Raw genomic sequence first — 27653 nt, 5'->3', positions numbered from 1 at the left:
GTGCCCTTGTATTCAGCGAACACTGAATATGTCCAGCAACATGGAATTCTTCCACTATCGTCTGTCGGGAGGACTCCTGGTGGTAACTGTGGAAGGTAAGAGGTACCTGCGATGCCTCTGTCCGAAATGTGACTTTCCAGGTGGCGAACTCGCCTGGGGAGTTTAGTGTGTCCGATGCGGAGCACCGTTCCTGAGGCCTACGCTGACGCGGCTTACAGAATTTGCTCAGAAAAATGTGGAGACCCCAATACTTGGCGGTCGATGTTGCCAAACAAGCTACTTCAACAATGGAGGCTTTGGAGGGCCAGTGCTCAATAAACCCCTTCAGCTTGGAAGTCTAATGGGTGGGTTGCCGCCTGGGGATGCTGATCGGGCCGCGAGAGAACATCACTCCAAAAAGAGGAGCTTGCAGGCCTCTAAGAATTATATTCCCTCTTCGGACTGGAAGGACTGGTCTTATGGGAATTCTGTACTATGCTGATCAATAGTAATGTTGTTACTAATGATAATGTTATAACAGATGATAATGTTATTAATGAAGATGTAGACAATTGCAGTGTAAATAGTGGATTTAGTTTGTATGCAATGTCTGTTAATTCTGATGCTACAACTTCCCCCAATACCTCACACACAGGGGTTGCTGTAGCAGGGCTTGCTAGTCCACACCCAGGGTGGCACTCCCGGTTTCAGGGATATGTACCCTTTATGGACCGCATAATGTTCTTATTAGAAACCGACAACATAGTTCACGATTGGTGGGCATTAGGGATGTATAGTTCTGACACAGCTGCTCAGGAAATGAGGACAATGGAAGCGGATATAATAGCGGGACATGTACAGCCGTCGGTTAATTATGTGCCTCCTATTCAGGAACCTTTACACTGGGTTCTACCAGGTAGAGCTGAAGGTCGCCGGCTTACTAAAATTAGCCGCGCCTAGCGACTTGTATTACAGAATATACAGAAGTTCGCATGGGTTTGAGTATCCATATGTTCCGGAGCCTATTATGAGAGAAATTGATGCTAACCGGGAACAATAGCTGATTGAAGCGGTAAAAGATTATGTGCTAGAGCACAACCGCAGCACATTCCAACACATACATGAGAGAATAGCCTACCTTGTCCAAGTTTGGAAAGTTGGTAGATCAGTATACCTGGACAGAGTGGAGTATATCTCGGAGAGAAATCCAAAGAGCGTATTCTCTGTCACAGTTATTGATGAGTCAGGAGCATTTGTGCGGAAGCCTGATCCTGAACATTATTATTGAAAGTAAGGTTCTCCCTGTTGGAGGAACTTATTTGTCTATTATCACCATAATATAAGTGTATGGTGAATATATGATCTGTGCTATTTTCACAATGAAAATGTATATCATGCATATTAATGTGATATCATGTGAAATGATATTTTGTTGTTCAGGTTACATCAGAGATGGTATTCGGAAATTTAGAACCCTAAGCAGGGCCGTTGGTATTTTCACAAGAGGGAGAGTGTAGCGGGGTACCCCCTGGCTACTAAATCTACCCAATGGGCTGGCAGTAAACCCTGGTGTTCACAGGTTTGCCAGTAGTTATCATGGGGTTTTCCCCCTTCATCCTTTGGTGCTGTGCTTGAGTGACAGCAGGGGGTGGCATATCCTGATGTAGCTGGGCCAGCGGGATGCCCGCCCTCTGGCTGTACTTAAGGGCAGGTCACAACTGGGAGCCTGAGATTGGGGCCTTCCCATGTGCTCTTCCCTCCGGGGAGGAGTAGGGTGACTATACCTCTGCCTCTGCTAGGGAGCAAAGCAGAGGAAGAAACCTCCAAGCCCGACGCTACTAGCCTGGAAGACGGCGTGTATCACGCGCAGGCTGTATTAACCCCCAGCACATCGGAGACAAACCATGAGAATAAAACGCTGTAGCTGTAATAAATCTTCAGATCACATTGAACGGGATCCAGCTGGAAGCGATGGATCCTTGCTCCCCCTGAGGGAACCGACAGACCCTCGCATATACCCTTAGTGATAAAACAGCAGCAAACAGTCACTAGACGGCGTACTCACAATCCAGAATCCAGGTAAGTCTGAAGTCTCCGGTGTAGGCTGCGTGCATCCAGGAATAGCAGGAACAGGTAAGCAGGGGAAAAACACTAGGAGCACAGCAAAGAATAAACGAGAACTGGAGGCCAAGTGAAAAAATAACAAAAATTTTAATGGGACATTAACTATTTAAAAGAGAAATGCACCATGCGAGAAACGCGTTAGAGGTTTCTCTTTTAAATAGTTAATGTCCCATTAAATTTTTGTTATTTTTTCACTTGGCCTCCAGTTCTCGTTTATTCATTGCTGTGCTCCTAGTGTTTTTCTCCTGCTTACCTGCCTCTGCTAGGGAGGTGGGGAAGAGCTATGACGCCTGCGGGTGCCCTAGGCCCGTAATGACTGTCCAGGGACTACCTCCGGTGATATCTGAGAGAAGAGACTGTGATCCATCAGGTGACTGCTGAGTACCTGTATTACTGCAATAAGAGTAGTAATAAACCCGTTCCTGTTTTGCAATATACCTCCTGCCCAGTGTGTGATCTAATTGGGGGCAGAATTACAATTCTACATTGGGAGATCGCCTCCATATCCCTGAAGCCTACGGCAGATGGAGGCGCTGCACTGCTAAGTATTACATGGGGTATGGACCCCAGAAGCCTGTTACTGTGTCCCAATGTAACCGCAGATGACTCAGTCCTCTTGTTACCAGCAGATGGCCCCTATCTGTGATTGGATGGGGGAAACACCGTTACATATATATATATATATGTAAGGGGGTCACCCCCGGTTCCCCTGATCTTCCTTTGCCCCCTGCCTTACCCCTGTGGCAGTGGTGGAAGGGGACGGCGACTTCTCCCGGCGGGCACCACCATCTTGGTTGCGGCGCGAGGTTCGCGCAATGTGCAGAGGTTGGCCAGGGTAGCGGTGGCCATCGCCAGTGTGCCGGAGCTCTGGGAGGTTGCGCAGGCGTAGTTAAGCGTAGCGGCGGCCATTACAGCGTCGCACATGCGCAGTAAAGATCGCGCACGCGGTCCCCATAGGAAAGAGCTGTGCTAAGGACTACAATTCCCAGCAACCTCTGGGGACTGCACTTTCACCCTGGTCACAGGCAGCATTGAAGCCAATAGAGCTGGCAGATTCTCATGCTGCAGAGTTGCAACAATGTTGTGTGCAGACAGGGTTTTGTCAGTTGGATCCAGGAAGAGATTGGGGAAGGTAGTGTAAACAGAGCAGGGCTCTGCTGTACTAGGCCAGAGAAACCCCAGGCCCAGGTAGGCCCCACTCCCCACTAGGTTAGTGGGTAAGTTCATAGGGAAGGCCCCTAGGTTAGGGACCCTGCCCTTAGGTGCGTGTGAGGTGCAGCCTTGTCAGTGTCACGGCTGTCAGTGCTTTGAGTGCTGACAAGAAGGCATAGTGTGTGTGCAGCCGTTTGCTGCAGGTACCAAGCAGGATGCAGTGCGTTGGTTGCAGTGCGTTGCTGCAGGTACAGTTAGTGCAGTGGGTTGCTGCAGGTGCTGGGAGTATTAGTTAGCAGTCAGGACCGGGAAGAGCTAGGGGAACGGATTAGGCCAGTAACCCCCTAGGCCCCAGATAGGTCTTCACTCCCCAGCTTGTGGTGCTACAGGGACAGGCCCTAGGTTAGGGACCCTGTCACAGCAGTACTAGTGTTAGATAAGGACACAGCGGACGTTGCGCTCCCAGAGAACAGACTTGGGCTCAAGTCTGTGCCCACAGAGACAGAGACTATCTCCAGGGTGGGATCGCCCCTGGGGTCCGCGTGCAAGGAACCAGCTTGGGATCAGACGGGATCACCGAGCGACAGATCCTTTGCGAAGCCGTTGCTGATCCGAGCACTGGAGTGCTCGGGCAGGTACTTTAAAGCCACAAGTGCACCAACTGGCCATTAGCTTTAATAGTGACTGCGCAGTCACCCATATTCTCTCTCTCTGCAAGAGTGTGGGACATTGGGTGGGGATCCTATGGAGACGGGGTGGGATCATCCGGTGTTGGGGAAGAGTCCTGCGAGGCGCAGTAGCTAGTGTCTCCTCCACAGAGGGGCACCCGTCATTCTGTGCATGTTATAATATGGTGGTGTTATAAGTATTATGTAAGTGTTGTCATTTATTCATTCAGTAAACCTGTTAGCCATAACACTGGTGTATGTGGTGTATGTGTTTTCTGGGTGGGTTCCTATGTTAGGGCCATTCTACATTCCCATAGAATCCTACATAGGTGGAGGCGCTGAAACCGAGAACGTTCCAGAGGATTCACCCCAGGCTCTCACTGGCGGAGGCTCAGCCCTCCTGTGAGCCTGCAGGTATACGCACCACACCTGGTAACACTGTATGTTCTCCGCACCCCCACACTATATCTGCGATTGGGTGGGGGAAGACCCGTTACATATATTAGAAAGAATTAATGGGGGTGATTTTTTGGGGGGCGGATTTGGATACGCAGTGGATCGGCCGGATCTTTTGTTCTGCAGATATCCGCAGATCAATCTTGAGTCGCGTGTTGCAGATTTTTTATTATTATTGCCAATACATTCCATGGATTCAGCAATCTGTTGGCGGATTCTTAAAAAATCACCAACGGATTCTAAAAATCTGTCAATGGATTGTATCCATTCGCAGTTTGTGATTAATCCGTGTTGATTAAAACCGCCCATGGGCCTCATGCTATAAGCAGCGATAAGCCTCTTATCAACAGCTTATCGCCAAAAAAAGCCTACATCAATTCAGTAAACTGTCAATACGAGCAAAAATCGCCGGGTTTTTTTCTCCAAAAAAAAACGCCAAACGCGCGGCGATAAGCCACTTCATGACAGCCTCCCAAACTCGCTCAATTTTAGTAGCCCTGATCAGCTTATCGAGGCTGATCGCCGCTCTAAAATGGAGATTTCCTCTCCAAATCGTCAAGCCACAAAAAGTTGACAAGAAGGTGGGGAGAAGCTGCCGAAAAGTGGCGAGACGGCATTTAGAAAAAAAATGCATTTTTCCTGCATCGGATTGATAGCGGGAGACTCCAGAGCTGATACCCATAATTATCATGCACAAACAAATATAAAGTCCCCAGCGCTATAAGTCCAAGATACCGTGATCCTAAAGGAAGTCTCTGATCTTTAAGATGGTAGTTGGGCTTGGATAAAGATGCTCCAGATGGGATGGTGTCCTTAATGCAGATAGATACACCTTCTGAAATACAGATGACAGACACACCTGATTGCGCAGCGTATTTCTACAATCAGAGCCCTATCTAAGATTATGAAGAATCCTACTCACATAGTATACGCCAGTATGTTCAATGGAGAGAATCTGTAATGGCTCCCCTTCTCCTCTACTCCTCTCACGAACCCCACGTGGAGACAGCTTGCTGGGATCAACCTCAATCCTCAATGGCGTCAGGGATGGTTCCGTTGCGACACCCCCACAGATGTGAGATAAGATAGGCACAATATGGTGTAGTATGAAAAGACCTTTATTAGCTAAAACACTAAACAAAATATTTAAAATACACTCACATGGTGCAATGATGGATCGTACTTCTCTCAAATGCCGTCCGCAGCTTGCAATTCCTATCAGCACAATGGAGAGGATCACTGCACGCAGACACACTGTCGACTCGGCGTGTGACGTCAGTGATGCAGGGAACTCTCCTCGCGTCAGGACTACAGGTGCTGGGATGGCTCAAAACACTAGGCTCCTCCTAGTTTATGTCCCTGTTTATGGCAAAATGCATTTCTTCTATTTCTTTTTATTGTTTAGATTAAATTGATTAGAATTGTCATGGCTTGTTTTTTTCTTTTTACAGGCAACATTTATTTTTTAAATTGATTGGCTAGTGGTTTTATTTAGTTAATTGCTTAGTTAGCTAGTGCTTCTAATTTTTGTTTCTGGGTGTTTAGGTGCTTGTTGTATATGTTTGATTGTGTATTTTTGACATTCATGCTTTTGTATTAGTGTGACCATTGACTGCTATAGTAGCTTATCATGCCCATATTATATGGGTATGATGTACTACTATGACACTCAATGGGTACAGGCAGTGCCGTCTTAACGCATGGCTATGCTGGGCAGTTGCCCGGGGGCCCCACGAGCATAGGGGCCAAATGCTAATCTGTGCACAGACCAGAATTTAACACTAATTTTCCGATCACCCACCTGAACATTCAAATCTCCCGCTAACTCGGTAGAAAAATTACGACTTGTAGCGGAGAGTCGACAGGGCCCAGTGCACTGCTTTGCCCGGGGGCCTATAATGCTGTTAAGACGGCCCTGGGTACAGGGTGGGTATAGTGGGTCCGGGATGGATGGTTAGGCCTCCCAGGTGGGTAGTGGGGCAGGGTGGGTAAACCCCTTAATTACTATAGCGGTTATTAACCGCTAAGGTGATTTAAGTGGTTAGGGGCTATTAGATTGTAATTTTTTTATGTATTGTTGCTGGCATCGGAGGACATGGCCCTGCAGTATGCTGACGAGGACGGCCTTCATGTTGGAAGGGGTAAGTAGAACAGTTTTTATTTACTTTATTTATGCTGGCTGGCTAATGTTGTGTTTAATAATGGGCAAATAATCTATTATCCATATCTAGATAATAGTTATTTTGCACATTACTGTACTGTATGTGTTTGTTGGGGGTGGAGGTGTATTTATTGAAATATAGGCCATGTTTTTGTTTTTGTAAATACAGGAATGGTACCGCAGGTCAGCGCGGACCCACGGGGACCACCTGAGGACCCCCAGACACCTGCAGGGACCACCCGGGAACCCCTGTGGGGCCCCCAGACAACTGCAGGGACCACCTGAGGGCCCACAGACACCCGTGGAATCCACTCTAGGGCCCCAAGACACCAATGGGGATGATTCGGGGACCCCCAGACACCCGCAGGGGCCACCCGTGGACCCTGTGGGGGCCCATGGACACTCGTGAGGACCACATGGAGGCCCACGGAGCCTTGGGGGGACCACCAGAGGGCCCCTAGACACCTGTGCAAACCCCCAGGGACCCCCCGCTGGCCTGTGGTATTAATCCTGTGTGTAAAAAAATAAATAATGGTTTTATGCGGGTGCATAAGGGGGTGGGTTGTGTATTGGTGGTTATTACATATTTTAATTTCAAATGTATTACTAGTATATTGTAGCAGGGTGTCTCCGGAGCAGAACCTTGTTGTTTTCAGGTCTGGGGAGCCCCTGCTTCCCTAATCTCGGGAAGCAGGGGGTCCCCGGACCTGAAATCAACACGAGAGATACTGTGCAGGCTTATGCAGCCTCTTTCTCCATATATCCTTCCCTTTTTTGTCTTCTTCCTTTTATTATATATATATATATATAGATATATATATATAATAATACACACATATATATACTGTATATACTAAAAAATATACTATTTTTATAACCTTGTAAGTTTGAATATATATAATATCATTGTAACATCGCCGGAAGAAGAGATCAGTGTATCTCGAAAGCTCGCACAAATAAAAGCATTTCGTTAGCCACAGAACGGTATCATCTATTTATTTTTTGATTATTGAAGCTCGGCTAACACGGTACTGATACCTCTATACATATATATAATGTGTATATATATGTAGCCCCCTGTAAACAGCACAGGCTATACCTATCTCCTTCCTACTGTGGTAAGTCCTGTTAAGGGCAGGCACCAGTAGTGATCATGGGTTTTCCCCGGCTTAAGCCCTGACTTGATTGGTGGAGGTAGGCCCCCTGACTCTGTGTGCAGGCAGAGACACAGGGGAGGGGTCTGCTGACATCATGATAGACGGAGTTGTCTCTATTTAGTGGGCTGCTCCTGTGAGTCTGAGCGGAGTGAGTTACGTGCTGAAGCAGAGAGCGGGTGCTGAAGCAGAGTCTGAGCTTGGAGCATGCAAAGGAGAGGAGAGACCCAGCCACCTTGAGTAGAGCTGATAGCACCATATTGCTGGGGTGATGGGGAGAATCCATGGGGAGAATCCATCCAGCACCCAGAGGATAACCCCTGAGGTGGGCAGCGGGGTATTGACGCCCCAGCCCAGACCATCCAGTCGGAGGATAAACTTGGAGGGAAGGAGAGGAGGAAAGCCCTGTACAGGGAGGAGGGTCCAGTGATAAGCGGGACCTTGCTGTTGTGGTTGTGGCTGCTTGTCGCCACTACATTTGGAGGTGCTGATCCGACAAATAAAGAGAGACAATACTTTTATATCAAGACTGTTGTGTGATTCTGGAGCATCCACCCTGGGACCAGGGTTCACTCTTCTATACAGGTCCTATCCCACATCCCTGGGAGTATAAAGGATGGAGGCGCTGCACCACTGAAAGCATGGAGGCTATTACCCCAGAAGCCTGGCCCTGTGATCCCCCACAACATTGCGGGAGACTCAGGCCCCCCTGTTCCACACAGGTACTCACCACTAAGTACATGTAATCCGCCCTCACACACCCTAGATATGTCAGATGAGTCTAGGGGGGGGGGGAATATGGGTTACATATATATATATATATATATATATTTGGTGTTTTGTGCCTGCTTCACTAATACAATTCTTTTTGCTAACAAGTGTGCTGTCTCTTCCTTGCTGTGCCTGCTTTGGATTCCCTGGATTCTCTGGTCTGCCTGGTAAGGAGCCTTTGATTTTATATATATATATATATATATATATATACACACACACACATATATATATACACATATATATGCTAAGAAAGAGAGCGGACTCCGCATCCACAAGACTGCACAATAAAGGCAACCAAAAGACAGAAATATATATACTAAATAAGTATGTCAGTGGTGCTTAATGGGCCAATAGATATGTAAGAAAGAAGAAAAAGATAGCACAGAATTTTAAAACATGGCGTGGATCCCCTGTGCGTAAACCAAAGCAATATGCTAACTAGCATGTAGATCATATAGGACACTTTAAACAGCCGGGTGGATAAACAAATGGTATCCCAGTATCTTGAGATTTATGATTCAGCCTGGGATACCATTTGTTTATCCACCCGGCTGTTTAAAGTGTCCTATATGATCTACATGCTAGTTAGCATATTGCTTTGGTTTACGCACAGGGGATCCACGCCATGTTTTAAAATTCTGTGCTATCTTTTAACGTGTTTTGTGACATTTAATAAATAAATATGTACTTTTGATATTGCAGACGGTATACTCTACCGTAACTACCCTGCTAAAAGTTTGCAATGAAATCCAGTGTGGAATGGAACGTGGTCAACTCACTGGTGCAATATTCTTAGATTTTGCAAAGGCTTTTGATACAGTTGATCATGCTATCCTGCTTAACAAACTCCAGAGCTCTGGAATAGGGAAGCATGCTTTAAACTGGTTTCAGTCCTACCTATCAGGTAGATCCCAACATGTGTCCATCTCAGGCTCTAACTCCAACCCCCTGGATATCACCTGTGGCGTCCCGCAAGGCTCTGTTCTGGGGCCCCTTCTCTTCTCAATGTTCATCAACGATCTTCCCACAGCTTATAAGGAAGCTTCAATACACATGTATGCAGATGACACAATCTTATATGCACACAGCCATAGCCTCTCCGACCTTGAACACACACTTCAGTCTGACTTTTTGAGACTCGAAAAATGGATTTCCCAAAACAAACTGTTTTTAAACACTGACAAGACTGTAACAATGGTATTTGGGACCAAGACTAAATTTTTAAAGCTTCCAGCGACTGAGCTCCAGATTAGAACCAACACTAACACCACCCTAACCCCTGTCACTAGTTTTAAATACCTGGGCATGTTGTTGGACTCCCACTTAACATTCGGGATGCACATTGATACCCTGACAACCAAGACCTATGCCAAACTAGGTAATTTACAGGAACAAATCCTCCCTAGGTCTCCTGGTCAGAAAGCGTATCGCACAGCAGATGTTAATGCCAATTATTGACTATGAAGACATAGTATATGGCTCGGCACCTCAAACCCACCTTAGAAAACTTGACACCCTCTACAATTCAATTTGTCGTTTTGTTCTCCAATGCAACTACAACACACATCACTGCGAAATGCTCAAAGAGCTAGATTGGTCATCACTCGAGTCTAGGCGCAAAGTTCACCTTTCCTGTCTTGCCTTCAAATTCTTTATGGGCAAGCTACCCAGCTACCTGAACAAGCTCCTCACCCCTACCACATGCAGCACTTATCACCTGAGATCAGACTCCAAAAGACTGTTCATGGTCCCAAGGCTCAACAAAGTATCCGGACGTTACTCCTTCTCTTACCGTGCACCCCAAAACTGGAACAACCTACAAGAGACTCTCACATCCACCACCAGTTTAAGTTCTTTCAAATCTAAGGCTGTCACACATTTTAATCTGGTCTGTAACTGTTTCATACGCCCATAATATTTATTATCTTTAACTGTGCATGCAATGACTTGTATATAATGTATACCCTGTTCATTTATGTAACTATTTGTAACCATGTATTATTTGTCTTAACTCTGTGCCCAGGACATACTTGAAAACGAGAGGTAACTCTCAATGTATTACTTCCTGGTAAAATATATAAAAAAATAGTACCAGAGTGCTATTTTCTGGGCTTCTTTTTCTTCTTGCTTACACACACACACACACACACACACACACACACACACACACACACACACACACACACACACACACACACACACACACACACACACACACACACACACACACACACACACACACACACACACACACACACACACACACATACACACACACTTACAAGGCTATACACTTGACTCAAGCTGGGTCCCTCTCTAAAAAAAAATACCCCAGGTGTTTCTCAGCCTGGTGCTAACAAGTTTCAGAAGTGCTAATCTTCATGTGATGGTGATTATCCGAACACTCTTCATTCAGCACGGTCACACACTTTCCTGATGGGCAGGCAGATATTTGTTGTCCAGGCCGCAGCCTTTATGGTGATCTTAAATTCCTCTCCAATATTCATGTCATGAAGGCATTACTTCCCTAAGCAGGTCAAGAGGAAGAGACGTACGACACCACAGCTCCTCCCAGGTCTTCCACACAGGGGGTGTGTGTGCTGTACACTCTTCGTGACGGGGAGAGAGGCAGAGGCACATCTCCATTTTATCCTGGCATTTGGGCTAAGTGTAAGGAAGTGTTTCCTATATGTGACACAAATTGTTAACCCGAAACGTATGACACTACCTATGACTAGGCGGATTTCTATGACGCAAATATAAAGTTAAAAAAATTAACGCAGTAGAAATGCCCTATAACCTGTGCATTATGTGACTCGTATTTTGTCTTTAACAGTTCATGCAGTGTCTTGTATATAATGTATAACCTTGCTCACTTAATGTAACTATGTATTTGTAACCATGTATCTGTCATCATAACTCTGTGCCCAGGACATACTTGAAAACGAGAGGTAACTCTCAATGTATTACTTCCTAGTAAAACATTTTATAAACAAATAAAAATTGACACTCCCCAAAATGCACATTGATGCCCAACAAGTTTGATACATGTACGCAAAGAAACGCAAGATAAAATGAGGCAATTTGTATCAATTTAGCTCAAAATTTGCCATCTTTACTTTATATAGTATATCTTGCGTAAGCAGCACTTTAATACAAACTCATGTATATTGTATAAAATTGGTTCTAGATTTTTTTTTAATTTACTGGTGAAACTTGGCAAATATTTGCAATACATTTGAGAAGTGCTCATTTTTTTAATATGCGATTGATCAAAAAGCCTTCACTTCAATTGCCATAAATAAAATATTGGGAAAACTTTTAAAATATTGGGAAAACCCCATTATAATGTTAGTCCCTTAAAATGTATCATCACCTGCAAAGACGATGAGAGAAAGCAAGCAGTGTGCTTACCTGGACCACTCTGTATTTCTCACAGCTTTTGGAACTAGTTCAGGTAGTTTAATCAGGCAATTTAACATTGAGGAGAGAGCAATGCAAGTCAATTCTCTGAACTGGGTTAGTATAATTCCTGCCCCTTTTCCAAAACTACCCTGGTAATTTCTAACTACTTTGTCAAAAATGATTACTTCTGATAAAAGAGACAAATTGCACTATGGACAGATTTGTGAGCCAAACACTAAATGCTGGGGGTTATAATGGAACTGCTGATTAACCCCTGTCTTTATATACAGCAGGGGTTCTCAACTCCAGTCCTCAAGACCCCATCCCATCAAGTCAGATTTATTTTTAGGCTATCCCAGCTTCAGCACAGGTGGCTCAGTCTTTCACTGAGCCACTTGTGCTGAAGCAGGCATATACTGAAAACCTGACCTTTTGGCGGGTCTTAAAGATTGGAGTTGAGAACCCCTGGTATACAGATTACAGTATTTGATATATTTTTATGAAAATATTTCCGTACTAGGTTAACAGGTGGTAGTATTTTATACTAAGTAAAACACAAAAGGATCAGCCAGTCATTTTATTCTTGGTAAGGATTCACATGCAGAAGAAAGATCAGAATAGTATGACCTGGAACATTCAATTCCTCAGTTCTGTATATGAGCATCTCTTGGTAACACTACTAGTAGCATGAACTATTGACCTCGTTTTATATCATGACAGCTGGTAGTATCACAAATAAAAACCAACACTGCAATTGTTTCAACCATTCATTTACTCAGCTGAAAACATTATTGTGACCCAGTTTGTTGCAACATTTTTTTTTCATTGTGGGATAACAGGGAAGTATTGTCAGATTTAGACAATGTTGTCTATTACTCATTTCTTTAGACGAAGCACCACACATCTGGACTGTACAGGTAATTTGACAGTATTCATCAACAATACTCGATGGTAGTCTGGAAAACATTGTGTCAGAAAGCATAAAACATCTGTGTATTAACATGTTTGTGAATGGGGGCAAACATCTCTCTTTGACTCTGCAAGCAATCAAGCAGGTGGTATCTGAGCAGAGCAATAGGGCACACTGGGGTGTCTACATGTACAAGTTGTACAAGGCTTGTTTCTCTGGTTTGTGTACATAGCCCTTTCAGTGGTGAGGGAGACTGTAGATACCCCTTCAGCACTGAAGGGGCCAAAGCATGGACACGCGCTTAGGTGAATCCAAGAAGCATCATCCAGTCCTTTCTATTCTATGTAAGACTTCACAAGAAGCCACATCAGCAGCACGGTGATCAGCACAATAAAGAAGTTCAGGAACAGCTCCTGCGTGGATCGCTCCATCTTTCAAAGGTGATCAGAGAAGAGCGTGGGGGACCGCAAGTGAAGAGGGAAGGCACGCCAAGGAATCCCTTGCAGGATCTGCACGATAGCTCTGGGGAAAAAAGTGGGGGTGGGGATTACTTTTGTGAATGTCATAGCAACCACAGAGATATTGAGCCATAAGCAGTGCTAGGCCATAAGACCCAACCTGGAGATAAAAGACTCTTTATGGCACATTTACTCTCAGCTATCTAAGAGATGTTAAAAAAAAAAAAAAAATACACGCAACCTATACACAAACTGTTGGGTTGTTTTTTCCTTCTGGTTTAGATCATTTCACCTTCTTCCTGCAAACATATACGCAGAAAGAAACTGAGATGCAGACTACTTAATCTGGAATGGCAGAAGCTTAACAGTTTAGTAGTTTGTCCCTGATAAATCTCACGTGAAAACAAATACTGTGACTTGTGACTTTGTTTCCCAGCAGTGGTGATTGACAGATCACATGTACACTTATTACACAGTAATTTTGTCTTAATATTTTCTAGTTTTCCCTTCCAGAGACTCGCACCTGTATTTTACCCTGAGTTGAATACACAACACAAATTGAATGCAGATGCCCTATTTCATGTTCTATGTATATGCACTAATCCCCACCCTGCTGGGGGAATGCCTGCATTGCATTACAATTCCACACATTGCAGGCTACTCCTGCAGGGCAGGGTTAAGGAATTTGGCTATGCACATTAATAGAGAGGTGATATAGCTTTCTCAGCAACCTCCAAATACGGAACAACCTTTCCAATCTGCAGGACAACTGTTGGAATGTTTAGAACAAATATAAGAATGTTCAAATAAGCATTTATAGTGTGCACCATATGCACACAAAGCCGCTGAATTGTATACACAATGAGCACTAAAAATACTTTACATGGATATATTATTTTTCTCATAAAAACAAAAAAAGCTAGCGTACTTGCGTCAGAGTTCATATATCTGGAACAAATAAGAACATGTCATATTGGCACGTATAACCATTTCTATAGTTCATGTGTTGCAAATATTAACATTAATTCATTGTGAAAGATAAGCATTACAAATGCAATTCGGTTTGCCTTATCTTCACTTCACGGGGGTGATTTCTCAAAGTCTCCCAGCCAGAGATGTCACAAACCTGTGAGATTTGGGGTTTGTGGAGCAAAAAAATGGCATTCTAATGAAAAAGTGGTGAACTCCATTTATTGAAGTTTACAAGACCTATGATGCTAAAAAAAAAATCATTTTTATCTACCCCAAATCAGAGAAAGTCCCACAAAATCAGCGAGAGCTGCCATGCTTGCCCAGTTGCAAAACTGGTGCAAAAATTATTGCACCAAATTTATCAAAAAAGAAAGTTGCACTGTGTATTATGGGAATTTTTCTATTTGCTAAATCAGCTGCCATTTCGTTGTCACAGTTTGTCTTCTGGACTTTCTCTCTCTGTAACCCATACAATGTCTATCAATTAACTGATTGAATTTAAAAAAAAATGCCATTCTTTTTTGGGGTTACCTTCAATTTAAAGTGCATATCCTATAAAACAAGGTATACATATATTAAAAGTATGGTGTGTGGTGCCTGGCCTGCAGGAGGCTTACTGTCAGCCCATGGATGTTTTACTTAGCCACATGAAACTATTAATATATGCTGGTACAGTATATTGTAAGACTATGCTATCAGTTTACTTTCTAATTTAAGTATAACAAGCCTGAGTTCATTATTAGTTTTGGGGATAACAGTAAAAGTAACAATGAGACAATATATTTGAGACACACCTTCAATTTATGAGAGGCATTTCATTACAGAAACTGGCAGCAACTTTTTTTTAAAGGGTTTGTGATTAATTTATTCATATACTCAAATAAATATACTCTGAAAAAGCATCAGGACTAGTTACAGGGGAGAGTTTGTTCACACCAGCAAGTGGCATAATATTGCAATAGCAGCTGCGGATATTGAAGCGAAAAGGTGTTATATCATCTATAAATACACAGTTACATAGTAGATGAGGTTGACAAAAGACACGTCCATCCAGTTGAAGCTATGCTAAAATGTAGACGGCAGATACTTTATCCTGCATTTGTACTTACAGTATTTTGATCCAGAGGAAGGCAAACAAAAAAACCCCAGTGATATATCATCTAATAATAGCTCATAAGAGAAAAAATTAATTCCTGCCTGACTCCTTTACTCCTGGGTGCATGCTCCCACTTGGAATGTATTGCTGTAGGGAATTTTGTATGATCTAGTGGCATGATCTTTTTCATGTAAGATCTCAATTGTAGGATTTGTTTACTTCACTTAGGATCAGTGATATAGGTCTGCGCTGTCCGCATTCTACCTGGCCCCTGTTTCTGCTTTGCCAGCCCCTGTAGCAGAGAAGGGTTCACACACGCCAGCACTAGTGCCCTCTATGAGATGAGAAGCAACAGCTAGCATTAGTCAAGAAAAACAGAATCAATATTTCAAGGCCCATAGACTACAAAATCTAACGTTCATAAAAGAAATGACCTTTGCAATCCCTCTCCAACTAATCGAACAACCCAACCTTTCCTCTACGTGACCTGATGCGGAAGAGTTAGATGTTAATGCGCGATATGGAGCACTCGTATTGTTCCTTATTCCCAGATTTATAATTTGAGTTTCATAAAGGATTTTAAAATGCTCATCCCTTTTCCCCCCACCCTTTTTTTTATTTGACTAAACCACCATTCTGCCAGAGGGGCCTTCAACAAATTGCAATCAATGCCGCGCACTCCCTCCTGACTGCACAGAGGTTGAACCTCTGTGTGAACTACAAAGTTTGCACCTACATTCAAGCACAAATTCATTGTTTCCAACGTCCAGTTCTTACAACACTTAGTGGGTCTTATGTAACAAGGGGCAAGTGGTGCAATTTTAGAGCAAAGCAGACTGCACTCTATGCATCAAGGAAAGCATATGGTTGATTTCCATGGATTATGTAAATTGATACATATGGTGCAGATGTCATTGCCCCAGAATTGCCCCACATACATACAGTATGCCACCTGGAAGGTTATTACTAAAGTCTATTGGCTGCACAGATGGGGCAAACCCAGTGCAAATGTATTGTATGAGATTTATAAAAGGGAAAAGACTTGCATGGTATTCCTTATCTTTCATAAATACGGTACTATTGTTTTGCACAGTTTTGCAGCCAAGCGGCTTTAGTAAATATACCCTATTGTTACTTATAAAAGACTTTGGTCTAACTGTACAAGCCTGCGGATTGCTCTATTCTCCCTTTATCAACATTTTTTGTCTTCTTGCCTAATTCCATTAAAAAACATAGCAACAAAAAAATAACAGATCAGTTGAAGGAATAAAGCTAATTGTTGGGGAGCTGATGCAGAATGTAATGATTGCTGCTGAAGTTCAGAGGGAAAGCAGCACTTTATAAATGACCTTTAAAGATAGTATCCTAGTTCAGTTTTAGAACTTCTTCCCATTTTGTTTAGTCATATCTTTCATGGAACGTAGCAGCGCCAGTTAGCTAGAAAATAAAGACCATATCTTCCATGCATTTGCCAACATTGCAGTGCTCACTGATTTCTATTGACTTTGACCTGGCAAGCAACTTTTTGGTTGAAATGTAATAATTGAATGATATTGCGATGCTTCCCAGTTTTGGTTTAAGTAAATATCGACCATCATGTACCATATCTGTGCATACAATGTTTTGCATATCTCTGCTTGTAATGCATTGGTCCCATTGTCTGCATCACTGATATCTAATTATACATAAGATGGTCATGTCATTATTTCACTGCTGCAGTGGCCTGGTATCCCTGCAGGAAAGAGGAGATAATAAGCTACCACAATAATGCCAGTTAACATGCAAAACAGAGAGACCTGTTCCCAAACAATGAGAGATACACACATTTGGAGGCCATTCGCCTATTGATGGAGCAACCTGTACAGTATATTGATTCCAAACATGCCGGGTGTCCTGCAACACTTACTCATATCTATCACTTAATTCTCATTGGAACAACTTCCAACACATAGAAATAGTATGTTACCTCCCACGGACACATGAAGTATGTCCCAATATTGCTGCTTCCCACTGTGACCCATTCATGCACAATCCCAAAGAGGAAATAACTTATGTTAAGTAAAACAAATGATCAGCAAGATAAGTTACATGCACCCGTGTTACCTGGAATAAATGTAACACCCATAGAATAAAGCTTACACTGTAGAATGCATATTAATTCAGAGAAGTCTGTATAAGCACATGCTCATAACGATTCTCCTAAAATAAAGAAATGTATCATCCCATTCAAATGTATTGAGAGAAAAGCATTCAGGAGTGTTACCTGAATGAATGGCACAGAATGCTTTTGCCTTTAGGTAATGGTAGTTATCAATCCCTTCTCAGCCTCTGCTCTTCCCACCTCCCTGAGCAATGGGCTTTGCAACAGTCTGTGTTGGAACTAAAGTAGCATGAGGGAGGAGAGCAGAACGTGAATTGGCAGGAAATATGATGAGGTCATGACTTGAGTATATATAAGGCAAGGACTGTATCTAGATTTCAGGGCTGGTTTAAGACTATGGAACTATATGTGTGTGTTCTCAATTACGTCTTATATTAGTGGTGGCACTTTATACTAATTCAATATATTTATTACTATGATTCTCCATGGGTATGTGTGCTTGGCAGTTACTCCTTCCTAATACTCATTCCCTCTGTCCCTTATACACAAACGTCTCCGGGAATATTTTCTTTAACACCCTGTTAAGTACTCGCCTCCCTTCTTATAAAGACGTAGCTTTTTCCAACCCTACCCACAAACGTCACATTTGATACTGAAGATCCTCTACACTTTAGCCAGATAAGTAGCATGCTGCCCTTGAATATGCCAATAATTAGAGGAGGTGACCTTCTGAGAACTGCTTTTGGTCTGCCTTATCAGAGAAGGTTAGGGATTGGGGTCAGGAGTTGGTAAGTAATGTGATATCACCCAGTGATTAGAGGGCCTTGTATATATCAAGTTGAAGAAAATACAGTAGGTATATTCTGGGAGCCCTTTTGCTGTTTTGTGCCCTGACTTTGGCCCCCAGGTTTGCAGCCTGAAGACTTCAGTAAAACAAAAACCACTTAGGGCCTTATTCTATATAATCAGCCAATTACAGCATTTCTATTTTTCAACAGGAAAAAAAACATTGAAGTCAACAGGTTTTTTATGGGGGTGAAAAACAGCCTTTAAGGCCACATTAGACAATATAGAATTAACCTCTTACAGTCTTCTTTCAGTGCGATATTCTGTAGGGATTATTTATTAACATATAAAAAAAACTCTAGCTATATTAGAAAAAAAACATTGAAAGCAGTACTAGGGATATCAAAGGAAAAGGGACATTGATTCTAATAGGAATGTACTCTTTGATGAATCTGTTGTTGTTTGCATGATTATTGTCACCAGTTTTGCAGACGGAGGGTATTGAAGAAAACGAATAAATCCATATAGTATCACTACATTCCACAGAATTGATTGCTCTATTGTTTATCAATTTATTTTTCTAGGAAGATATAGAATTATACACAAATCTCATATTCAAACAGACTGGTTTGTTTGTCTGTACAACATCCCGAGTAGTCATCTTCTCCTTGTCAGGGAAGCTTTCAGCCCTGCATATCTAATGACGTGGCATCATCTCCATGACAGGCAGGAAACAGACTCACGTAGATCACATCAAAGAGCAAGGGAGCAGAGAACAAACCTCTGCTGGGAGGCTATGGCATGGATCCACCACTCCTTCTGTGAAGTACTTCCACACATTACCCCTGTACCTGCCGCCCTCTGGCTTCATAAAAACAAATATATGGTACACCTGCAACCTGAACAATACAACCAGACAGCAGGGCCACAGACAGCTTTCCCAGGGCCCAGGATTAGAGTTTCCCCCTGGACCCCCCTGTCAGCAGCTCTTCAACTGTACCCGTCTTTCTCTTATACTCCTCCCCTCTCACATTCCCCCTCTCTATTTGCCCTCCCTCCCTCACACCCCACTTTTTTTCTTCCTCCCCCTCTATTCCCCTCTTTCTGTCAGACCCCTCCCCTCTCTATTCTTTTCCCCTCTTTCTTTCACCCCATCTACCCCTCTCTCTCCCCCACCATGTTTCTCTCCCCCTCTCTCTCTCTCCTTTCCCTTCCCCCTCTTTTCCTCTCTCCCTCATTCCCCTTTTTCTCTCTCTCAACCCTCCCCATCTCTCTCTCGCTCTCACTCTCCTTCCTTCTATTTCTCCCCCTTCTCACTCTTAAACTCCCCCACAACTCATTTCTTTCCCCCAGTCAGTCACTCTCCCCCATGCATTTCTCCCCCCCCCCCCCCCACTCAACCTGGGCCCAACTTCCGGCATTGGCAAAATACACGAGGCGAGGGGGAGTTGATTAGAGTATCCTCCGCAGCAGAGGAGATCTGGGGTCCTGCAGCATATGGAGGCCCAATGACCCGACATGGAAGTTTGGGCCGAGTTTTGGGCAGACCAAACTTCTAGCATCAGCCATCCGGGCCCCCTTCCCCCCCACCCCCGGAGTCGCCTTGTCCGGGACACAGCTTTCCCCCTCTGTTGGCGGCCATGCAGATCAGTTCTTTACAGTTAAACAACAACAAAATGTTTCATATTTAGATTTATATAAAAATAATAATTTCAACTAAACTAATCCAACATTGCTTTTTCTTTTAATAAATTGCAGAAAATCTCTATTGACTACTAGAAAACCATAACATTGTAATTTTCATCAGCCTGAATATAGTTCAATCACAACCCACATGAATTTACAAGCACCTGTTGCTGTCGTCAATTCTTATTATAGATCCCTAAGCTACTCCAATTTCTTTGCATGTAACATAAGAGAGAGCAGGCAGCAAATTTATTATATACCTTCTCATTTTTTTCTCCTGTGTCTTGCAATAGACCTCTAACAATAACAATCTAACAATTTGGCATATGTGATATAGGCAACATGAAGCAGAGGTCTGTGTATCAGTTCACAGAGAGAGAAATAGACACAGTGAAAAAATGTAGACACAGGGCTTCATCGTGAAATAATCACCACCAATGCCCTTGGCAGTCTGACAGGACATCATGCAGATAATATACAGGGCAACATGCAGATAATGTACAGGGCAACATGCAGATAATGTACAGGGCAACATGCAGATAATATACAGGACATGCAGATAATATACAGGGCAACATGCAGATAATGTACAGGGCAACATGCAGATAATGTACAGGGCAACATGCAGATAATGTACAGGACATGCAGATAATATACAGGGCAACATGCAGATAATGTACAGGACATGCAGATAATGTACAGGACATGCAGATAATATACAGGGCAAGATGCAGATAATATACAGGACATGCAGATAATATACAGGGCAACATGCAGATAATGTACAGGACATGCAGATAATATACAGGGCAACATGCAGATAATGTACAGGACATGCAGATAATATACAGGGCAACATGCAGATAATGTACAGGACATGCAGATAATGTACAGGACATGCAGATAATATACAGGACATGCAGATAATATACAGGGCAAGATGCAGATAATATACAGGGCAAGATGCAGATAATATACAGGGCAAGATGCAGATAATATACAGGGCAAGATGCAGATAATATACAGGGCAAGATGCAGATAATATACAGGGCAAGATGCAGATAATATACAGGACATGCAGATAATATACAGGACAGAAAGAGGAGATGGGAGTAGAGGACCCCCCTAGCGGCGCTACTTAGGAGAATCCAAACTTGAATATTATATATATATATATATACACACAAAATCCTGACCAGCATAAGTCCATATATAATGTCCCACGTAGCCACAACAAGAAAACAGTGATCTAGCCCACTCAATAGCCTCTGTCAGGAGGTATATCTTGTATGAGGTAGCCAATAGTAATAAATGACTCACTGTTTTGACGTGGGATCCGGACGCTGTCGGCGTGCTCCTATCGATGAATAACAGCAGAAAACTAATTGGTGAGGCGGTGCGGCTGCCCTAGGAAGAAAGATGCAGACCGCGACTCTACTAGGTCAGTAAAAAGATTTAACGGCCCATCACAGCAAAGGAATCCACTCTTACGCGTGACCCACTCATTTCTTTGATAAAGCGCGGTTCGTCACGCGTAAGAGTGGATTCTTTTGCTGTGATGGGCCATTAAATCTTTTTACTGACCCAATCGGCTGAAACGCGTCAAAGGATCTGTTAGCTCTACACTCGTTGCAATAAAGTTTTTTTGAGTCACGTGACCAGCCTTCGTTCTGTTTGCACGGCGGTGCATCGCGTCTTTTCCCTCTACAAGGCGTCCCTGCTTATGCTCATCAACAGTATTGAGCTCAATTTTCCTGTCTTCAGGAAAAACTGGCCGCGCAGGCCGACGGCCGCCCCTTGTAGTGGGCCCGGCCCCATTGAGGGGCGGCTCTTGTCTCTGCAGCGCCCACTATGGCGCTATGGCGAGCGCTGCAGCAGGCAGCGGGGACCTGGCCTAAGCGCCTTACGAGCCAGATTTAGCCTACAGGTCACAATGGAATATTGCCATGTTACTGTACTAGAGTTGAATGGGCGTTAGGATTCTCTAACACTTACCACTGTTTAGTCCTTCTCGCCTTAGCAGCTAAGGCTTAGCTGATTCAGCCCAATTGTAAAAGTTGCTAAAGCAGCAATCCGTGCTGCTTGTTTTTTTTTAAATACATTTTTTTTTACCTTATTTAAAACAAGGGGTCCCCCAGAACTGAACCACGGCACTCCAAGCTACGGGGACCTCCTACTTCCTGATCCATTTCACTTTCTTACAAGAGTCAAGAGCCACTGGCGCCAAGTTTCCATTCGGGTGGTCAAAAGGGAGCTGTGACATCATGGCGAGATGACATTGCAGCTTGTGACTGGGAGACCCCGCAACTTTGTTTTTTCTTGCAAGTACTGGCAAAAGTAGATCATTAAGTATTTTGGCAATCAGCTCAGAGGACCACTTTGGTTCATATCAGATTAAAATAATGATTGATTTGTAGGGCTGGGGAGGTTGCTGATTTAGTATCTGATGTTATTTAATCTGATCAGACAATAAATGACTCAAACTCACTTTGTACAGCATGAAAAATCCTATTCATATTGTGTAGTTGTGTCTCTGTCTTGTGACTTGTCCGGGTTTTAAATTAATATCTTGATTTATTTTTGTAGCACGCGATTAACCGTTTGCAAACTGATTACAAGAAGCGTGTTTCTTTGTTTAGGACTGAATCATCCTGCACTCGTTTGCTACGTGAATACTGTTTATTAAATCAAGCTGTAAAACATTCGGACTACAGATGAGTCAATATTTCAACCAGATTTACAAACCATAGTAAACCTGCAGTTTTTTCCCTTCGTGCAAAATCTAACTTTTTTCAAAGTTTGGAAGCAGCTTGACAAATGAAAAACTCCAAAGCCTGAAATAGGGGTTTGCTGGAGAGCATGTGTAATAAATTGGGCCATAGAAGTCGAAGGTCACTCAGCGGTTCTCTGTAGACTATCCCACTGTCTACAGGATGTGCGCAAACATGTATCATCTTGCCTGTTACTCAACTGTAATGCAGAAGTTATATAATACATTCTGGGCAGTAGCCATAGTGCTATGAGTGAAATAGCAGGTCTGTGATTGGATACATGATAACACTATTCTATAAGAGATCCATTTTGCTTAAAAAGTGTTTCAAACAAATAACTATTTGTACAGATGTAGCAGACTTCATTGCTCCCACTGATAACATAATATATTGGGTTATAACGCAGAATATCGAAGAGATTTCATAGGATTCAATTGAAGTAAAAACATAGAATAGCACAGACTAGCTCGCCATCAGGTGATCTCAAACTTCGACCAATTATTACGTACATCGATAACACAGGGACATCTTTCGGGGATATTTTTTATAAGAAATGTGATTGCATTAAAACTCTTTAAAATAATTCCAAAAACAACTTCTAATTCTACAAGTTTTCATTGTACTCGTACAATGAAAATTCAAATTTAAAATATATACAGAATGATGAGACTTCGGACTATATTAAGTACTTAATATCTCCATCCTGATTATTGGGCAACATGTTTTTTTTTTTTTTTTTTTTAATTAAAGCTTCAAACATTTCAACTTCATTTTGAGTCTGAGAACCCAGTTATTGCATAATGTATCCGCATTTGAAAGAATCAAGAAGAAGGTGTATTGGCGGTGATCACCTATGCACACACGTGCTGTTACCTGCACCGTCTGGAGCACGCCCTCGATCCATCGTACACGGGAACGGAGTGAGTATTGTCTATTCAGTTAACTGATTCAATTTTTCACGGCTGTGGTTCGGTTTGACTTTACTCATGGAGGTGTGAGCCATGGGTATTTGCAAGAAGATTTGGACATTTATCACTAAGGGATGTTTGTTGGAGTCGGAGCGGGGGGACAGTCATTACCCTCAATTTTCAACGTCCTCTTTTTCCAGATTTACTATATGTCTTATGGATCACTGTTACCACGGTCTCAACTATACACCCACCAAACAGACAGTCACTCCGTAGGAATGTTTTCCTCATATGAACAGACACCTGGAAGCTTTATTTGTGTGAATATATCAATACAGTTATTTAAAACAAATAGTAATGTCTAATGCCATATGCCTGGCATAAATCTAGATGCACGGTGATGGAGCTTCTCCAATACTTTTGTACTTTGAAAGAATCAATCATTTTCCCAAGTTGTGCTGATAAGATAAACTGATAAGTAACAGAATTATTCTTCTATTTGCAAGGATCAAAGAAGGATAAGATCTGAAGACCTTTAAATGCTTTACTTGACCTAGCCCATAAGAGGAGATTTAGAGCTAAGATATTGATTAAACAATGTGGCTGGGCAAAAAAAATAAAAATGCACTCACCTTTGATGCACATGATGCTTAGGGTCATATTTGAACGCAAAATTTCCATTATTATAGAGAATCTTCTTTTTCCCATAACGTCTAGATTTTAAAACATGAAATGCATCATTTTTGAGGACCCTCATATTGTGAGGCCCTAAGCTGTGGCTTAGTCAGCATACTATATGTGTAAGTCAGGCACTGCTGTCACCAACACGGGTTCAGAGCCTGACCTCTTGTTCTAGCATTTCTCTTTTAATGCCCTTGATGTATTTAAACATTTCTATCATATCAAAGCAATCACTCCTTTCCTCCAGGCTGTACAGTTTGAGGCCAGTTTGTCTTTCCTGATACATTTTATGATACAAAGCATTAAGAGTAATGTGTATCCACTAAAGCAAATAATAGATAAAATAAACATTAAATCAATTAGGTAGCTAAGGGGGTGGGTGCTGTAGTGTTAGGACATATTAATCCATTAGTAACCCATAGTGGTCAACTGGTCATATGATCCTATGGGCTACAAAGGGGTTAAAATTGAGTAAAATGTTAATGTAATTCATTTTAATCCCGAATTCTAAGTCGGTTTTGGTTATCTTGCCTATGTATATAATGACCATTATACGCAAAGGCAGGATAGTCCTAACACCCACTGGGGGACGGAATATAAAACTGGCTGCACTTCATGGCCTTAGTCATGTAATCGGCAGATCGGCATTTTTACGGCTAGCATCAAAAGAAAACGGTGCATTGTTGATGAACAATTTGATGATTTGCCCACTAAAAATAACTACTTTTTGTGTGTGATAATATCTCAGTTTGGGTATATAGTTGTGTGATGACTCCAGGCCTTTGTGTCATATTGAAAAGGATTATTATCCCTTCCTGATCGTCCTTAATGTCAGTAAATGTTACAGCCTATTTACTAAAACTCCGATAAGTTCCTACCTCACAGCGTGACATTTGTGTAAAAATGGTATTCACTAAAGTAAATCCCACGTTCTATAATGTTTGTTAAATGAAACGACGAGTTTGTAGTTTAGTTGCTTCACAAGTGAAATTAACTTAACGTGCGATTTCGAGGAGGAGGTCTATTTTGTTCTGGCTTGGAACATTTGGAACAGTTGATTCAAGCTGAAGAGGCCGCTGTATAGACTTCTTGGCATGCTTGTGTCGCTCCAGATCAACTAGGTACCGGCCACGAGGACCAGGTCATGAGCATAGACTGACAGGACTACCTACATGTAGGGCTCCCGCTGTGCCAGCCCGATGAGCCTCTTCCTCAGTAGCATGTAGTTGCCCAGACAGGGGGCATCCTTGACTTACTACCCAACCAAATGCCAAAGGTGTTGTCAGGGACCAATAAATCTTCACCAGACACTCTGCAGAGGCATACATCATTTGGAGACGGCTCACAAATTGTGGGCCAAAGCCGAACGGCTGCATGGTCTGTATGAGTTATTGGGGATCTAACCTGTCAACCGCCTTCTCTTGATCTAAAGACAAGAGGGCCAGTGACAGACCAGTCCTCTGAACATAGTGCAGCTGGTCCTGGATAAAAAAGATATTATCATGAATGGTCCAGCCCGGGACAGTATAAAACTGGTCTGGGTGCATCACCTCTGCCAGCACAGACTTGAGCTTCAGTGAGAGCGCTTTGGCAACGTTTTATAGTCCATGCTGAGCAGCGAGATCAGTTGTCAGTTAGAGATTTGGTAGAGATCCCCCTTCTTCAACAGCAGAGACAGTACTGCCCGCCGACAAAAAAAAGGGGCATCTCATTGGTCTCGAGGACTTTGCCCAGGACCTCAGTGAAATCAGATCCCAGCTTCTTCCAGAAAAACTGAAAGAACTCTACATTAAGTCCATCTAGCCCCAGTACTTTTACGCGAGACATGAGACAGGGGGCTTCAGAGAGCTGGCCAGAGTCAATGGTAACTCAATCCCTTACTGACAGTGGGAAGCTCCTCCCATAAGACCCTGCATGCATTCGGCTGGATGGACTCCGGAGAGAAATGGTCTACGTAGAACCTCTTTCCCAGATGCTCTTCGGGTCCATCAGATGGGAACATCTTCTGCCAGTAAGCAGGTGACATGTTTAAGTTTTCCCTTCTTTTTCTCCAGCACGTAGAAGAGGTGCGACTCCTGACCCATATCCCAAAGGAACTGGACCCAGGAATGCACATACACCCCCCTGAGCTTGTCGATCTTCCAAGTCTCGGAGAGCACACTTCCTCTCTACGTATGCTCTCTGCAGGTATTGGTGCCATGAGGCAGTCTCGGAGGAAGGGGGACACATTTGACATAATGATTCTTGTTCCCAACCCTTCCAGTGGTTCAGAGTGGATGTTGGTCTACCCTACAGCAATTCCCCTCTGCACCAGGGTATGGGTGGCATCCAGTCAGCGTACAGATGAAGAATACACCATTCCCGTACATCTTACTGGCTGCCACCACTGCAGAGGGGCCACCTACTTCAGCCACAGTCCTCACATAAGCCTCAATGCCTGGCTAGATGATATAGGGCACCTCACCCCATGGTTCCTGCTTAGGCTAGGTAGGTCCCCAGTGTTGTTGTTGCTGGGGTTACTGCATGCAGCTGTCACCTGTGCCTATGATGTAGCTGGCTCTGCAGGGGTTAAGCTACCAGCAGGAGCTGGGGGAGGTGCGGCCAGGACACTGGATGTACTGGGCTGAGGACTGTGGCCATGGTTAGTGCTCCTGGAGCACTATCCCTCCTCCCCTTAGGCATGATATTGTAAGAGAAGGAAGCGTCATGATGTCACGGATTAGGCAACAGCATGCCGAGTCAGGCAGATGGAATCTCTGAAGGAGCTGCGTGAATACACATCACGCTGGTCGAATGGATTATTCTCCCGCAGGGACAGTACAGATAAGTGTCTAGGGCCCTCTCTCCTGCTTTTTATCTCTACTTCCCATCCCCTTCCCCTCTTTGTGCGAAGGGGTTTGTTATCCAGGGATAGAGTATGCGGGAATGTATTATTTACCATCAGGCTTATCTCATTCGTGTGATACCTCTGCAGGGTTAGCGTAGACAAACAGACAGGGACCTGTTTTTCATTTCCCTCCTCCTTATTTTAGGGGTATGTTTTCAAGGGCTAGTTATCATGCGGGTGTATATTGAGTCATTAATATTGACTCATTTGCCCAATACCCTCCCCCCTTGTCTGCAGGGGTTCATTCTCTGAGGGAATAGCTGGCATAACCACACAGCTACTTTCCTCTAGTAGTGTTTATCAGTTGGCTATAGGGCAATACATTGGTTGCTGCCACTGCAATTAGCTGTTGGCCTACCACCTTTTCCCTGGTCCCTGCATCATCCATCTGACTTGCTTGTGCCTATACACATTATTGTTTTGGCTGCTGTCTGCCATCTTGTGTCACCGTACCCCTAGCCATTCATGCTAGCGTGACAATTCCATGGAGGCTTCTTTTTGGCATTTATCCACCAGCCACTGTA

General features: G+C 43.4%; 1 protein-coding gene and 1 long non-coding RNA gene across 2 annotated transcripts; one reads left to right on the top strand and one right to left on the bottom strand.

Annotated features, from left to right (window-relative positions):
* Positions 1–12627: 12627 nt before the first annotated feature.
* On the bottom strand, positions 12628–17708 carry LOC142490283 (sarcolipin-like). Its single transcript, XM_075592368.1, has 2 exons — positions 17573–17708; positions 12628–13305 (listed from the first exon to the last, which is right to left on the bottom strand). The coding sequence occupies exon 2, from the start codon at positions 13212–13214 to the stop codon at positions 13119–13121; it is 96 nt and encodes a 31-aa protein (XP_075448483.1). The 5' UTR covers positions 13215–13305; positions 17573–17708; the 3' UTR covers positions 12628–13118.
* Positions 17709–18062: 354 nt separating this feature from the next.
* On the top strand, positions 18063–26373 carry LOC142490284 (uncharacterized). The gene is made up of 3 exons (XR_012800017.1): positions 18063–18198; positions 23404–23573; positions 26297–26373. It is a non-coding gene; the product is annotated as an uncharacterized LOC142490284 (long non-coding RNA).
* Positions 26374–27653: the final 1280 nt, after the last annotated feature.

The sequence above is a fragment of the Ascaphus truei genome, chromosome 3, assembly GCF_040206685.1.
Source record: "Ascaphus truei isolate aAscTru1 chromosome 3, aAscTru1.hap1, whole genome shotgun sequence".
NCBI classification, from domain to species: Eukaryota; Metazoa; Chordata; class Amphibia; order Anura; family Ascaphidae; genus Ascaphus; species Ascaphus truei.
This window is presented reverse-complemented; position numbering and strand designations above follow the sequence as displayed.

Excerpts from the sequence above, each read along its gene's own strand:
- LOC142490283 (XM_075592368.1), bottom strand. The coding sequence starts at position 13,214 with ATGGAGCGATCCACGCAGGAGCTGTTCCTGAACTTCTTTATTGTGCTG.